At 38.5% G+C, this 15,629-nt stretch overlaps 1 protein-coding gene across 1 annotated transcript; it reads left to right on the top strand.

Annotated features, from left to right (window-relative positions):
- Positions 1-6,596: 6,596 nt before the first annotated feature.
- On the top strand, positions 6,597-13,982 carry LOC137629193 (uncharacterized). The gene is made up of 2 exons (XM_068360454.1): positions 6,597-7,725; positions 13,771-13,982. Exons 1-2 carry the CDS (start codon positions 6,597-6,599, stop codon positions 13,980-13,982), a joined length of 1,341 nt encoding a protein of 446 aa, XP_068216555.1.
- Positions 13,983-15,629: the final 1,647 nt, after the last annotated feature.

The following is a 15,629-nucleotide window of genomic DNA, read 5'->3' as shown; positions in this document are numbered from 1 at the left end:
AATTTTCATAGTATGACAGGATAGGGAAAATGACATATAATATCATTCTGGTGTTTTAAGAGGAAAGGAGTGAGGAGATGGAAAAAATGAAATTTTAAATTTTCATAGAATGACAGGATAGGGAAAATGACATATAATATCATTCTGGTGTTTTTAGAGGAAAGGATTGAGGAGATGGAAAAAATGAAATTTTAAATTTTCATAGAATGACAGGATAGGGAAAATGACATATAATATCATTCTGGTGTTTTAAAAGGAAAGGAGTGAGATGGAAAAAAATCTAAATTTTAAATTTTCATTTTTTTTTCCATGTACATACTGCTTCATTTGATATAGTGGTAATTTAAAGCAAACATATGAATGTTATCATTTTCGTCAATATCATAAATATTACCTATTTTTTTTTTTCATTAAATCTGTATCGTTTATTTTTCAACAACTTAAAATGCTCGCAACTTCCATACACCCATTAAGGTAAATATTTTCACGGTATTTTACTGTAGTGTTGCCAACGTTTATTCTCTATCACAATATCTTTTGTTCCTGCAAATGTTGCGCTTTGTCTTGGTGACATTCACGTGTTTTTGCCGGTTTACTAAAGCCTTTGTTGTTTCGAGTCTTATATAAAAACAGCTGTCTTCGTTTTGCACTGACAAATAAAGCTCTTTTCTTTGAATCATACCATTTGTACCAGGGTAATAGCACATTTGACAGCATCTCCGTGTGAATGTTCTAAATGTTTTTAATTCCTTCTAATTCTGAATTATAATTCTGATAAAAAACATATAACGGTGTAGGATGAATTATGTAGCCATTGGAAAAGCATCGTTGGTTACTAATTCTATCCGTAATAAAGTACAAGAAAATGAGATATGAAAAAAGAAATCCGATCTTATCCGGGGTAACGGTAAATCACTAAACGTTCCTTGTAAACCACCAAACGGCGGGGGACAGGAAGCTCTAAGTTCAACACCACATATCCCTGCTGAAAAAAAAAGGGATATTGTAAATATTATCTCATGGCTTCCAAATACAACAACAAACCAAAAGAGAAAGGGAAAACACAAGACAAAATAAATCTTTAAAATGCCAGCATATTTTCAAGCACTATATACGCTGTTTCGATAAGAAATAGTAATAAAAAATGATTCCTGGAATACGCAAATATTTATCGCACTGCCAAAACGCAGACGCGATCAAGTAAAGTATTCTTTACTCAAAAAAAGGGGATATGTGCTGGACAAGAGAAGTCGTTTCCCCAAAATTATTAGCCAATTTCCATGTGAAATTTATTTTTCAGAGTTGGGAGCAGAAGGATGTGGGTTATCGAAATACGTCCTTTTTCACTTCTGCCGTTATTTCCTAAACAATTTGGATGATTAAATGCAGTTTTATATATAAGGATGAGTAAACTGTGAGAACAGAACCAACATAAATAGATTTTTTCATATCCTGATAACAAGAGAGAGTGTCCACCAAACTTTCAACGGGGTTCCACAGCACAAGAAGAGTTGGAAGAGCCAGACATACATGACTAAGGACTATGAAGCGTGAAGTAAGAGATGATGAAGGAGAAATATTGATGCTCAAGACAGAGACGACTGGTGAAATCTAACCTAGGCCTTATTCGTCAATAGGCGTAGGAAGAGATGATGATGATAATGATAATAATAATGATAACGAGATGCTCTTGAGATATATATATATATATATATATATATATATATATATATATATATGATAATTTTTTGCACATTTAGACGTGTTTTTTTCATATTCAAATAAGCCATATATATATTTGCTACATTAATGTCTGGATTCTCTTAACGACCTCGGGATCAAAGCCCCAGGCGAAATCACACAAAGACAAGACTGTCTCTACAAGTTTGCCGGACCAGGGTTCGATTCCCTGCCGGTCACAAGCTCTTGTCTTTGTGTGATTTCACCTGGGGCTTTGATCCCGAGGTCGTTAAGAGAATCCAGACATTAATGTTGCAAATATATATATATATGGCTTATTTGAATATGTATATATATATATATATATATAAAGATATATATATATATATATATATATATATATATATATATATATATATATAAGTATAGTTTTTTCTTTCTTTCCCGTCACGCTGAGTGGCTTTGCCAAACGTATAACTCCTTGGTGTGTCCCCGTGCCACGGGTAGGAGGAAGAGGAATAGCCATACCCTGGAGAGAAGGGGGTTACCCCGAGATGTACACTCTGAAACCACACTCCTCCACAAATTGCCGGACCAGAGGGTTGTCGTTAGGAACGGGAGACGGGGAGGGAAGGGTTGAATCTGCGTGTGCGAGCTTATCTATCTAAATATTTAGGCGTCCTTTTTAACGGGTCGCATACACCAGTATTTTAATAATACACAAAAAATCGAGTACGATCACTCTTTAGCGTCACACCATAATGAGGCCAAAATACATCTCTTATATGAAAGCAATTTGTTATTACAAGTTTGACAACTCCTTCCTCTTCTTTCTATGCTCTTTATTTTTACTCTCCTCGTAGGCTTTATTTCTTGCTGACTTACAAGAACGGAGACGTCTCAAAAGTTATCCTCCACTCGGGTCTCATCAAGAAAAAAACTTCGATAATCAAGAAACTTTGGCGTGCTTAAATTTTGGGAGTCTGGGTGGCTTTATCTCAAAAGGCTCCGATAAAACAATTCTCTTTTTTTGTTCCCGAATCAGAATCTTATTCTTAAGACGGGATCCAAAAGACAAACACAACTTCATTGATTAAACGGATATCCACGTCTCCTTTTACGCCACTTTCCTTTTAGGGAGTTACAAAAGTACAGTTTACCGGTTTTTGCAGCCCTTTAATACAACGAATATTCTCCACTTCAAGTTTTCATCTCGAACTATTGTCTGTTAGAAATAGGTCTCGGCAAGTCTTCAAACACTAAACATTAAATGTATCTGGTTTCAGTTTCAGTTGAATAGATGTTCACCAGAACGTCAGCCGGCCAAGCCCAACCCCTCACAATTTATATATTGTTTTTATTTTTTTTTTTCTTTCAAATCTGGAGTCCTATTTTGTAAACGCTTACTTGCCAAGTTAGTGGACGATTAATCTTGAGCATCATAAAACTAAAGCAACGACACATGAAGCTTTAAAAAAGCATCACATTTTCCCATAAACTCATTTCCATTGGCATCAATACCTTCCCAGGAAAGACGTTCCGCAGCTTTGCAGTTAACCAAACCAAAGAACTATGGTACAAAGCACCGGTTTCTTTTGTCGCTTCGACAGAATGTAGTTGCTGATGCTCTGCAAATCAGGTGTCGATCATTAGTTCTAAAGGCAACAGTTCAAGTTCTCTTCTGAAAGCGAAATTGTGGAACATGGCCGAACAGAATCTCCATTAGGATGAGGGTAGAAATCATAAATACTACAGTATAGTAAAAATAATGATACACAGATTTTGGCAATCTCTTCTGGAAGATGAAAATTTTGGATAGCTCCTGTCATCCAGATAGGAGAAGATAGCTTTAAGAAGTATGCAACAAAAGACTCCTATGATTATGGAACCGAAGATTTGTAGATAATATCTATTTTCCTGGAAGGATTATATTAGTGTTGAAGTGTTAAGAAGAATATAAACATGGAATATAAAATAAGGAACAATGGAATACATGTATTTATAGAACTTGCTGGTCCTGAGGTCCAGGAGGCCATTCATCATTGAAATATAACTTGGGATAAACCCCACAATTGCATTATGAAACTGAAAGGGGAGGAACAGAAGATAGGAAGGAGTAATATAGGTAAAGTAAATATCTAAAAAGTGGCTGTGGCTATTGGCCCAAAGGACCCTACAGAGTCCTTTTACTAATGTCTACAGTGCACATCGTGAGGTGCACTGACGGCATTGCCCCACCCACTTCCACCTCTTTAGGATTGACATTGAGGGGATGGAGGCAGATTATACGAAAATTATTCGTAGGTTTAATTCAATAAAAAAAAAACATGAAAGTGGAAAATAATTAATCATAGAATATTATCTATTTGGTTTTAAAAGCTAAGTAGTAAGCTAATCTATTTATTGAGTACCAGAGGAGTAAAAAGTACTATACGTAGAATAGTAATTATTTGTAATGGAAGAATAGGCCTACCGTAGTAAGCATATTTTAACGTAATTGTAAAAAAAAAAAAAAATCTATCTTAAGATTTTATTCAGTATGGAACGATTGCGAAATGAATAATCTCAATTGCATTTACTGCAGTGCCAAAACAGAATGCAGATGGATCCTAAGGGTAGAAAGAGACCATTAGTCATTTGGAACAATGAAAAAGATGTGCTGTTTCATAGGTAATATCTGTAGCCCCCTCGTCGCCTCTCTTCTTTAATCTAAGCTTCAGTCTGACTGGGCGTGGCGTTTATCTTTGTATGGTCACGTATGCTAATTGTGTGCACTCTTGATCTACGGCTTTAGTCAAATCAAGTAGTCTGAAATAATATATTTGATATTATAAAGTAATTAATCCAAAGTTACTTCGGTACACTTTGTTGTTTGAAGCTGTCTAGCCTTAGTACATTCGATAGTTTTAGCGCTTTTTCTGTTCCGCATGTTCCGCTTTAGTGTAAATGTTAGACACGCACAATCTTCATTGGAAGACTTATTAAACAATGACTGGTCTTAAATGACTAGTCTTCTGGCCGAGCTGTATTAACATTAGATAAGTGATGGTAACATATTTTTTCCAGTTTTTGACATTTGATTCCACAGTTTAAAGGTTTGAAGGGCGCTCATGAATGAATGGCAGAGGAAAGGGACAGCGACATAGCCCTATCAAGCAGGACAATGCCCTAGAGACTGACCATATATGCATATGATCACCGGCCAAACCCCCCTCTCCACCCAAGTAATGGCTGCTGATGACTCAGCAGATAAACCTATAGGCTCCCCCAAACCACCCATCCTTAGCTCACAAGGATGGTGAGGTCGCAGCGACCAAAGGAACTTACAAGTTTGAGCTGGACTCGAACCCCAGTCTCTCATTTGCCAGTCAGGGACGTTACCACATAGACCCCCACATCCCATCATGTTTCGTAATAGTTCTTATCTTGTTTTCATAGAATAGAAGTCTTAACAGTTTTTAAGAAGAGTAGATTTTAATAAAAACTGTAAATGAATCATCTATATATATGTATATATATATATATATATATATATATATATATATATATATATATATATATATATATATATGTATATATCAGGTTGCTATAATCTCTATTTGGTAATAGTTTTTATTCTATGGTTTACTCAGCATTGTTTTAATTATAAATATTTTCATACAGCTGATTGCTAATTCCATTTGGGAATGTAAGTTAAACATTCAATGGTTTACTCGGCATTGTACCTCAACTTTTCATCAATTTTAAGCTTATCTTTTAAAACGACATTCTTTTTTTTCTTTAGAACCATTTGGCCAATTTGTTTTAAAACTTAAACTTACATTTGTACACACATGGTTATGATCTTAAATCTTGATACTTATGAATACTATTCCTTACGATAGTTCAAATTTCTTTTATTAGTTTGTACATAATCTTAGCTTAGTGTTGCCGAAGATTGAACTGGTTTTTTTTCAAGTAGTGTAGGTTGCAATTAATTGGTGTGATGAGGGTCCATATAACGGGACTCTTAATGCTGAATATCCTTGCTATTAGGCATAATGCAGAAATTATAACAATTGTTTAAGTTATTAGATAATTGAATAGCTTTTAGCTTTTAACCATTTTAGGGTTGATTTGCCATGCAGAATAAGGTTGCATGGCAGCAAAAACATATTCTATAACAAAACTTTTTCTTTGCATTGTTGTCGAATTGTTTGATCGTTTAGAGGTTTAGATGCCGCTCATGAATGGCAGAGGCAAGGAACAGTGACATTGCCCTATCAAGCAGGACAATGCCCTTGAGACTGACCGTATATCATATGATCAGCGCCCAAGCCCCATCTCCACCCAAGCAAGGACCAAGGCAATGGTGTGCTCACCAGGGCTAATTTAAATATTTCCTTGTTAATAGTGGCCTGCGTTACTTTGTGATTGGTTTGGTGATAGTCATTTATTTTCTATTACAACACATAAAAGTGCAATTAATTGGAGTGGCGGAAATTTACTTTGAGTATGTGGGCATTTTAAGAATACGGCTGGAAGGTCGCAAGTGGGAGACTTCAGATAGTTAATGGAATGTAAACCGAATTCTTGAAACAGTGTCTGGTAACATAGTTGTTACGTAAGAGTCCAGTTGACTCTAGAGATATACTGGTTTGACAATTTTAAAGTTAGTGTTTTGTACTTCATATTTATTTTTATTAACTTTATTGTTGAATCTTGATGCTTGGTGAATGGTTACTGTTATTTAATGAAAGTGTGTGATTGTCCTTTATTCATAATAATTATTTCTAGTACAATTCAGTTCACGCTTATTGTCATTGTGTAACAGGTATCTTTAATGTTTCTTAAATTAAGTTGTTTGTAGGCAATGGTTAAAAACTGGATAATTTAAAATTGAATTTTATAAATTCTGGAAGGATGAAGGTTTGTCCATGGGACTCTCGGATGAAGCTCTTTTGAACTTTATAGAGAAGAAAATCAAAGATAGTGATGAGCGTGATAGAAGGCATGCTGAAAGAGAAGAAAGGGCTTTGATGATTAAATACCAAGAAAATGAAAAGCAGAGGGCACATGAACTTGAATTGCAAAAGATCAGAGGAGCAACATCTAACCCTAGCCATGTAACAGTTGCTGTGGATACTACTAGACCTCTTCCATTTTGTGATACTGATGATATCACCGCATACCTAGTAAGGTTTGAAAAGGTAGCAGTTTCTCTCAACTGGGAACGGAACTCTTGGTCAGTTCAGTTGGCTTCACTTTTAAGAGGTAAGGCATTAGATATCTACACGTCGCTCTCAGACGATGTTACAAGTAACTATGCATCATTGAAGGAAGCTCTTTTGAAAGGATTCAAGAAGACTAGTGACTGGTACAGGACAGCGTTTAAAACTGCAAAAATGGATTCCAAGAGCACATATGAACAATATTTGAATATATTATTTCGAAATTTTGACTTTTGGATAAATAGTCTTAGGATAACGAAAGACTACGAAGATTTGAGAAACATTATAGTCTGTGATCAGTTCATGTCTACTTTACCCAAGGAAATGCGTCTTTTCCTTAAGGAGCGTAAACCTAGAACTCCAGAGGATTATTCATCATTGGCAGACACATATGCTTCAGCACACAAATGTTATCCTAAAGATGAGCAGAAGTCCTTTAGGCATAATGCGAATTTATCTAGTTCCAGTGATAAGATCAGTATGAGTGAGAAACCAGAGAAAACTAGTTCGTCCCGTCCTGGTAAGATTGCATGTTACGGTTGTGGTCAGAGTGGACATATTTCGAGAAACTGTCCTAACAAGGTACCCAAAAAGAAATCTGAATCTTCTCTTGAGATAGGACAAGTTCTGGATAACACTGGAGTATGTGGACCTATGGTATGTGGAACAGTGAATGGTGTTACAGTATCTACAATACTTAGAGATACAGGGTGTACAGGAGTAGTGGTATCAGAGGATTTGATTCCTGATCCTGGAACAAATTGTTCATATTCTACTCTTATTGATTATTTGGGCAGGAAGGACAGATTCCCTATTGTCAAGATTTATTTGAAATGTAATCTCTTTACAGGTTGGGTTAATGCTGTTCGGGCTCCAATAAAGTACTGTACTGTCTTATTAGGCAATATTCCAGGTGTTCAGGACCATAATTTGTTTCCTCTAAAAAATACGGATTCTTCCATAGAAGTAAATGCAGTAACAAGAGCACAGGTAAAAAGGAGAAATATTGTACACCCTCTTTCTTTGCCAGAACCATTTGATATATCCATTGATCATGAATCTTTTCTTAGAGAACAGCGTATTTGCGAAGTTTCATAATAGACTTTGAAAGATAAATTTTGTATTTTCTTTAGTCACGTTATAATCACCTAGCCGTGCAGTAAGTGGATTAACTGCTTGTGTTTATATGGAATATTGTTATCAGTTTTGTGAAATGTGTTAATCTTTAAAATTTTTGTCTTTAAAAGTGTATCTAAAATTGTTATAGTGCATATTTAATTAAGTCTTTACGAATTGATATTAATCATAAGTGTAGTTAAATTTCACAAGGTATGTTCTTTCGTTTTCAGCTAGGGTAATCCTCGACCCTTGGGGAAACAGTGCACGACCTTAAGCAATCCCGAACCAAGAGATGCACTTTTTATAAATACTCGAACTATAATCACAGGTTCCCGCTGTTACATCGAAGCATACGTTATATAGGTGACTCTGAATCCGAAATCCAAATTGGTGTTATTTAGCGTATGATAAATGTCAGAGACCCATGAACAGTGACTTGTGTTATGTTCTGTGTTGTAAGGGTTATTTTTCTCGAGCAATTGTTGAGGTATTTATTCGTAACAAGACCTTTGGTGATTTATTATTTTTGTAATGGATGTTAAAAGGGTGTCAGACAGATAAGTTAATTAATAATTTTATTGTTCATCATTTGTTTATTTCTTATTTCAGTATTATATCTTTCAATTTTATAATCCATAGTGGTGTTAATAAATTATAAATTGTAATTAAACTTTGTTTCTAAATTTCTGTATTTGTTTTACCATACCTAATCACAAATAAGCAGTGCTATCTTTACCAGGGAAAAATGTCTAAGGAATTCCCTGACAATGGCTGCTGATAACTCAGCAGATAGACCTTTAGGCTCCCCCCAAACCCACATCTCGTTACCGTGTTTTAAATACCAGAGAAATATTCTATCTCTAATGTTGTGATATTTTGGAATAACTTATTATTTTACGAATGATCTAGACGAATTTACATGAAGATTTCAATCCTAATAAAGTTTTTGTTGAAAATCCCAATTCGTAACTGGTTACATAATCTATTCTAAAATAAATTAAAAAATGACAGGATGTAATTTTTGCAGGGAAAAATATTTTCTGTTTTGCCGGGACATGCTAATAATACTGTTATTTGGTGGGGGGGTGGGGGGGGGGAGGGAACAGATAAAATCTTGATCAATTTCCATACTGCTAATTCTCTAAACATCTGTCCCTGTATTTTGTTTGTCAGATCCTATGACCTCCACTTTATCATAATCGTCTCCATCCGTTTAATCTCTACTCGCCATCGACTATACTTTGACGCGGTACTTGTACTCCTAATTTCCCAGGGGGAATTACTGGTTCCCTTTTCCTTTTTATGCTACGTCCTAGCCTCCTGTCGACCCACATTCCTGAGGTCACTGTGTGTTGGCTGAATTGATGTAAGCCTTCCCCTTTCGTTTATAACATAATCTTCAACTAACTACTCTCTTTGATCATGTTTTCTCTGACTTAACAGATTAGAAAGAAAACATGCAGAGCCCATTAAGTGAAATGTGCTTTTGACTATTAATGTCAAACTATCCTCATTCATTCTTAAATGATATCCCTGACTAAAACTGTCACTTCGTCTCTGTGGATTGTTCCTGAAGGAAAAAGCCTAAGGAACTTATGTCCTTACTCAGTTTTTCAAGAAGTTTTCAGTTTAAAATTTTGCTTTGTGTTAAATGAAGTCTCAAGCATTTGTAAAGCAAGTAAAAAGGGAAAAATGGCTCCAATGGTGCAGCCAAATTTCACAACAAACATCTCTCAAAGCCATCTGGGCCTGGTTTAACAAGGTCTCAGGATCCAAAAGACGCCAGACCAAGCCCACTCATCCTCAACCCCATCAAGAGGCCATGAACATAGCTCAAACCTTTGCAAATCGATCGAAATCAACTAACCTATGCCCAGCTACCCAGGCCAGGCAGGAACAACTTCGGCCTAGAAGAAATGACCTAGTTAGAGCAGCCTGCAATGAACTGTCATGCACTGATGCGCTCTACACTTCGGCCGAACTTAAGGCTGCCCTAGCTAAATGTAGAGACACGCCCCTGGTGCCGATGGCATTACTTATTCGATGCTAAAGCATCTTGGCGAACCTGCCAAAAACAGCTACTTACACATAATCAACCTAACGCATGCTCAGAATATCAGGCCCGAACCATGGAACAAACAGGACACCAACCCAATACCAAAGCCTAAGGAAATGAATGCCTATTGTCCCATTGCCCTACTCAGCTGCACTGGTAAGGTAGCTGAACGGATGGTCCTCCGGCGGCTTCAGTGGGCGGTGGGCCCTTTGCACGACAGGCTCTATGCCTACACGAGAGGCATTGGAACACAAGAATGTCTAGCTGATGTCATGGCCACAGTCAACGGAAAAGTGCACTAGTTGTTTTCCTTGATCTTGAGAAGGCCTATGAGCTAGCCAGCTCTGACGCCATTCTGACATCACTAGTCCTCAAAGGCGTCAGAGGCCACCTCCTTGCGTGGACGCAGAAATATACCCAAAACAGAGTAGCTAGAGTTACTTTCCAGGGAGCCACGTCACCATACATACCACTCGAAAATGGCACTCCACAAGGAGGGATATTAAGCCCCTTCTTATTCAATGTACTCATTGAAAATATATTGAAAGAAGACTTCCCCGGAGGGCATTCAAATCTTCATCTACGCAGACGATATCTGCGTTGTCTGCCCACACACAGTCAATAACAAACACCGTAAAATGCAAATCGCCCTAGACACCATTGCAGCAAGCTGCCAGGTCTTAGGACTGAAAATAAACCCGAACAAGACCAAAGCCATGGCTATCAAGCACTCTCAACCACCCCCTCCACTAAACCTACTAGGAACACCTATTGAATGGGTCAACAACTTTACCTACTTAGGTGTTAACCTCAACTTCAGGCTATCACCCACCCCCAAAATAACGCTCCTCAAGCACAAGGCCAACAGCCGACTGAACGCACTCCGACGCATCATGTCACTAAACCAGGGTGCCACACATCACATTCTAAGACTCTTCTACATTCAGGCTGTACGCTCTTTGGTAGAATATGCAGCCCCTGTTCTCACTACCCTCAGCCCTACACAGGAAAAGTCCATCGAAGTAATTCAAAATAATGCCATGAGGACCATCCTCGGTGCCCCGATTTGGACCAGGCTCTCACTGCTTCGAGCCGAAACCCATCTCCTGCCACTCACAGATAGGATAAACTCACGGAACAGCTCTATAATCTTCAAAACTTTCAAGACCAACCGGAACTGCCCACTCCCTAACAAACTTCAAGGCCTAATCTCTCTTTCGGAAGATTTGGCTCCTCCTCACACCTATGCTGGCCATCTTATCACAGCCCTAAGATCCAACGGCTCTCAGACAATGCTATCTACACTCAAAAAAGACACCTTCCACCCGGACTTTTTGGAAAAAACCCCCTGGATTCCCAGCCCAATCAAGTACCATTACACCACCCTCCCGTTCTCTAAGGCGCTATGCCCACCAGCACAGGCCTTTAGAGCAGCCCTTGATTCGATCACCCTCACGCTCGCTGACAATGTGTATTATACTGACGGCTCTGTAGACAGGGAGGTTCCTGCGGCAGCTGCAGCAGTCTACTCCCCACATTTCTCGGACTGCTGGAGGATCTCCAACAATGCCTCCACACTCCAAACTGAATTAGTTGCCATACTCAAAGCCCTCACACATTCACTCACCAGTCAAGGTAACACCACGATACATTCTGACTCCAGAGGAGCTATGGCAGCAATCAGGAGCCAAGATATCCGAGAAAACACACTCATCATCTCCTCTATCAGACAGATAGCCCACACACATGCTCTCCAGAACCGACAGATCACACTAAATTGGATCCCCAGTCATATAGGTATACTCTGTAATGAAGAAGCCGATCGATTAGCAAAGCAGGCCCTCCAAGTCACCTCTATCAGCATAACCCTTAACCCATCGCATGAACAGTTCAAATCAGCAATGAATGCTTACTGTCAAACACAACTACATAGCTCCATCAGATAAGCCCTATTTGCCTCGTCAAAATCAGCAAAATGGTATATCAACACTACCAGCCTGGCACCACATGATCTACCAAAGAACACGTCCCGCAAACTAGCGGTCATCTACCACAGACTAAGGTTAGGGTACCCCTGCTCATGGGAAATCATCAACCCTGAGGGTAGGCAATGCAAGTACTGCGAAGCTGTTCCGGCACTCCCACTAGATCATTACCTCTGCCACTGCCCAGAAACCACAAATCTGAGACAAAACCTCGGCCAAGGAGTGCCGCATACTGCAGAATATGTGACTGCCCACATTCTCAAAAACATAGAGACGCTTGCAGGTTTTCTGCGATCTTACCCCCCACCTAGGTAAGAAGACAGTCTCTCCCAGCCTATGCAGATATCAACTCTCAACCACCCTTAGCCTTCTCTCCTTGGTTAAGGCTTTCCTCCGCCCTTTTTTGCCCTCTAACGCAAATCACTCCGCTCCTCTCCCAGCCCCTCTAACTCACTGGGACCAAGTTCTATAACCTTTCACCCTTAAGACTTCATCTCAACTCTTTAGCCCTCAACAGGACCTAAACGCTGGGTCTCTTGACCCTGCCTGCTTAAAGCAGGTATTCAAATAAGAAAAATCTTTTTGACTCTGTCCCTGGCATGCCAGAGCCATACCCAGTGACACCAGGCAAGCAGTAATAAGCACTTATGCCTAAAACTGCTTCTTTCCCCTCCCACCGAGAACCCTTCCCTCCTCTCCCAGTCTCTCTAACTCACTGGGACTAAACTCTTTAATCTTTCACCTTTGAGCTTAATCTCATCACTTTGGCCCCAAACAGGCCTAAACACTTGGTCTCTTGACCTTGCCTGCCTAAAGCAGGCATTTCTATAAGTAAAATCCTTTGACGCCGCCCATGGCCAGCCAGGGGCTTAATCAGTGCTGGCCCTTGGGCTGAGCAAGCTCGCAACATGTTGCGAAATCTAATTGACCTTTGCAAGCAGCAATAAGTACTTACACTTAAAACTACTTCTTTCTTCTCCCACTGAAAACCCTCCTTTCCTCTCCCAGACTCTCCTACTCACTGGGACTCTCTGCTATACAGCCTTTCCCCTACCACTATAAAACCTCTCTTCTCGCCCCTAACTAGGGAAAAGAAAGAAATATACTTCCAGGCCCCGCTGATCTGCAACCACCACACCTACCCGCCGGGGAAACCACCTAGGGGCTAGACGCACCGTCAAAAAGCCCCTGTCCGGAGAGAAGCTCCGGGCAATCTAAAGAAGAAGAAGATGTCACTGGGTTGGCTACTCTAATCCCTCTTGTTAAGTGTTATTGAAATATTCAGCAAACATTATATGACTGGGACAGGAGTCGGTTGCAATGTGACTAAAAAAATTCAAGGGTAATATTAATATACTTCTAAGTTAAGATTTAATGCGCCAGATTTATTCTTCGTACCCGTTGCATTATTCTTACTAGGAAACAGTCGTTCCAACCTTCTTTGCGTACAATATACTAAATAAGTCCCTTTGTCAACCACATTTGTGATATGTTAAGATGAGGCAAATTTCAAACGTCTTATCAGGTATACATTGGAGGCCATCCATCCAAATACTGACAAATAGAAGTTTCGTTGTTCTGGCTTTCTTTGATTCCTTAAAGGCTAATTTGGTTTTTAATCTAAAAGGCTAGAACTACAGTCCTTACCACCTAATGCATTTGGGACTTTTTAGTTACAGAATTTTATAAATATCTAGTGCCTTTTATTTTCCCGTTTTAGCAGAAGCGAAAATAAGACAACGAAGCAAAGTGAATGTAGCCATTTCTATCGAAGTAACTGGAAAAAGAAACTTTTCTAGTCTTACTGATGTAATTACAAGAATAGTAAATACAAGCATCGATGAATGTTTAGTTTCCCAAATCTGTGAGAAAATGGCCATAGTTACACCTGTTCTGAAAATTGTTCTATATTATCAGGAATTAAGTTCATGAAAAATATTGTGAACTAATCCATTATTTTAAAAGTGCTAGAGTATGTAATTGAACAACTAATTAGTCACTTAGATGAAATAGAAGCTCTGCCAGACAACCAGTCTGCTTACAGAAAATAATACTCTTCGGAGACAGCTATCTGTTTAGTGGTGAATGATATGCTGGAAGTGATGGATAAAACAAAAATGTGGTATTTTAATATTACTCGATCATAGTGCTGCTTTTGATACAGTTGTGCATGAACTGCTACTAAATGATCTACGGTCCATCGGCATTGAAAATAAGGCTTTTGAATACCTAAAAGACTACTTGGTTTACACAAAAAGTGTGTAAATTTGAAACCTATTCATCATATGAACCATCAAACAGAGGGTTACCTCAGGGGATTTGTAGAGTCCAATCTTATTCAATATCTATACTATTGGTTTATCAAAAATACTACAAAGGCATGGAATGAAGTTCAAACTAATTGTTGATGATACACAATTTTAGTTCGCCATAAATGATATAAACGATACTGTTGACCCTCATAACCAAATTCTTACCAGTATTATGGAATGTAAGATAATTAAACCACTGAAATAGAATAAAATAATACCGAGTTTATGGTGGTTGGAAAGAAAAAACAATAAAATAATACCGAGTTTATGTCGGTTGGAAAGAAAAAACAACACTGTCCCGCTATCTAGTAAAGTTCATGATCTATAGTAATTTTTTTTTAGTGAGGCAGATTTGAACGGACTCGCAGGGGTGCCCCTTTTGCTCGGAAAAGTTTCCTGATCGCTGATTGTTCGGAAGTATTCATACAAAAATACTTCCGACCAATCAGCTATCAGGGAACTTCTCCGAGCTAAAAGGGCACCCCTGCGAGTCGGTGCAAATCTGCTTCACTAAAAAAATTTACTATAGGTCAGAGTATCCCTCGACCGAAACTTGTCTTTCAATGCCCAAATGAATAATGTAGTAAAAACTGATGGATATTATCTTGGAAACATTGCTTTTATAAAGAAGTACCTGGATGAACATTCTGTGAAGAAACTTTTGATAAACTGTTGTTGCCAGGATTGACTACTGCAACTCCTTCTACCATAATCTACCAAAAGTGCGAGTTAAGAAAATTCATAACATAATAAACAGAGGGGCTAGACTGATAAAAGGTGTTCCACCCCGAGAAAGGATCACCCCTATACTAATTTATTTACACAGGCTGCCTATCAAAGCGAGAAAGGAGTTTAAAATATGCACACTAACCCATCAAGTTATCAGCACCGGATGACCAAAATATATAAGAGAATTGCAGCATACTGTGCAGCCAACAAATCGAGTTGACACGAAAATAATTGCAGACAGTTTCAAATTATTGGATCCAAGATATGTGTCTACTGTAGGCTCTACAGCTTTCAAATATGTAGCCTCGAGGCTATACAACAAGCTCCCACTAGAGATCCGAATGACAAGATATTAAGGCTTTCAAAGAGGAAACTGAAGATTTTCTTGTTCTCAAGGTGCTTTGATAATGTGGACGTGAAAATAAACGATTGATATGCGGTGTGTAATGCTGAAAACCTTGGAATGCATATGATAAAATGACTGCGAAGGTCCTGTAGAGAGGAGGGTACCACGCAACATAGGACCAGAAAATCCGCT

Source organism: Palaemon carinicauda, chromosome 37, assembly GCF_036898095.1.
Source record: "Palaemon carinicauda isolate YSFRI2023 chromosome 37, ASM3689809v2, whole genome shotgun sequence".
Lineage (NCBI taxonomy): Eukaryota > Metazoa > Arthropoda > Malacostraca > Decapoda > Palaemonidae > Palaemon > Palaemon carinicauda.
The sequence above is the reverse complement of the archived record's forward strand: the minus strand, read 5'-3'. Positions and strand labels throughout refer to the sequence as shown.

Excerpts from the sequence above, each read along its gene's own strand:
- LOC137629193 (XM_068360454.1), top strand. The coding sequence starts at position 6,597 with ATGGGACTCTCGGATGAAGCTCTTTTGAACTTTATAGAGAAGAAAATC. Across the intron at positions 7,726-13,770 it reads TGTCAAGATTTATTTGAAAT|CAGAAGCGAAAATAAGACAA; the intron begins GTAATCTCTTTA and ends TTCCCGTTTTAG.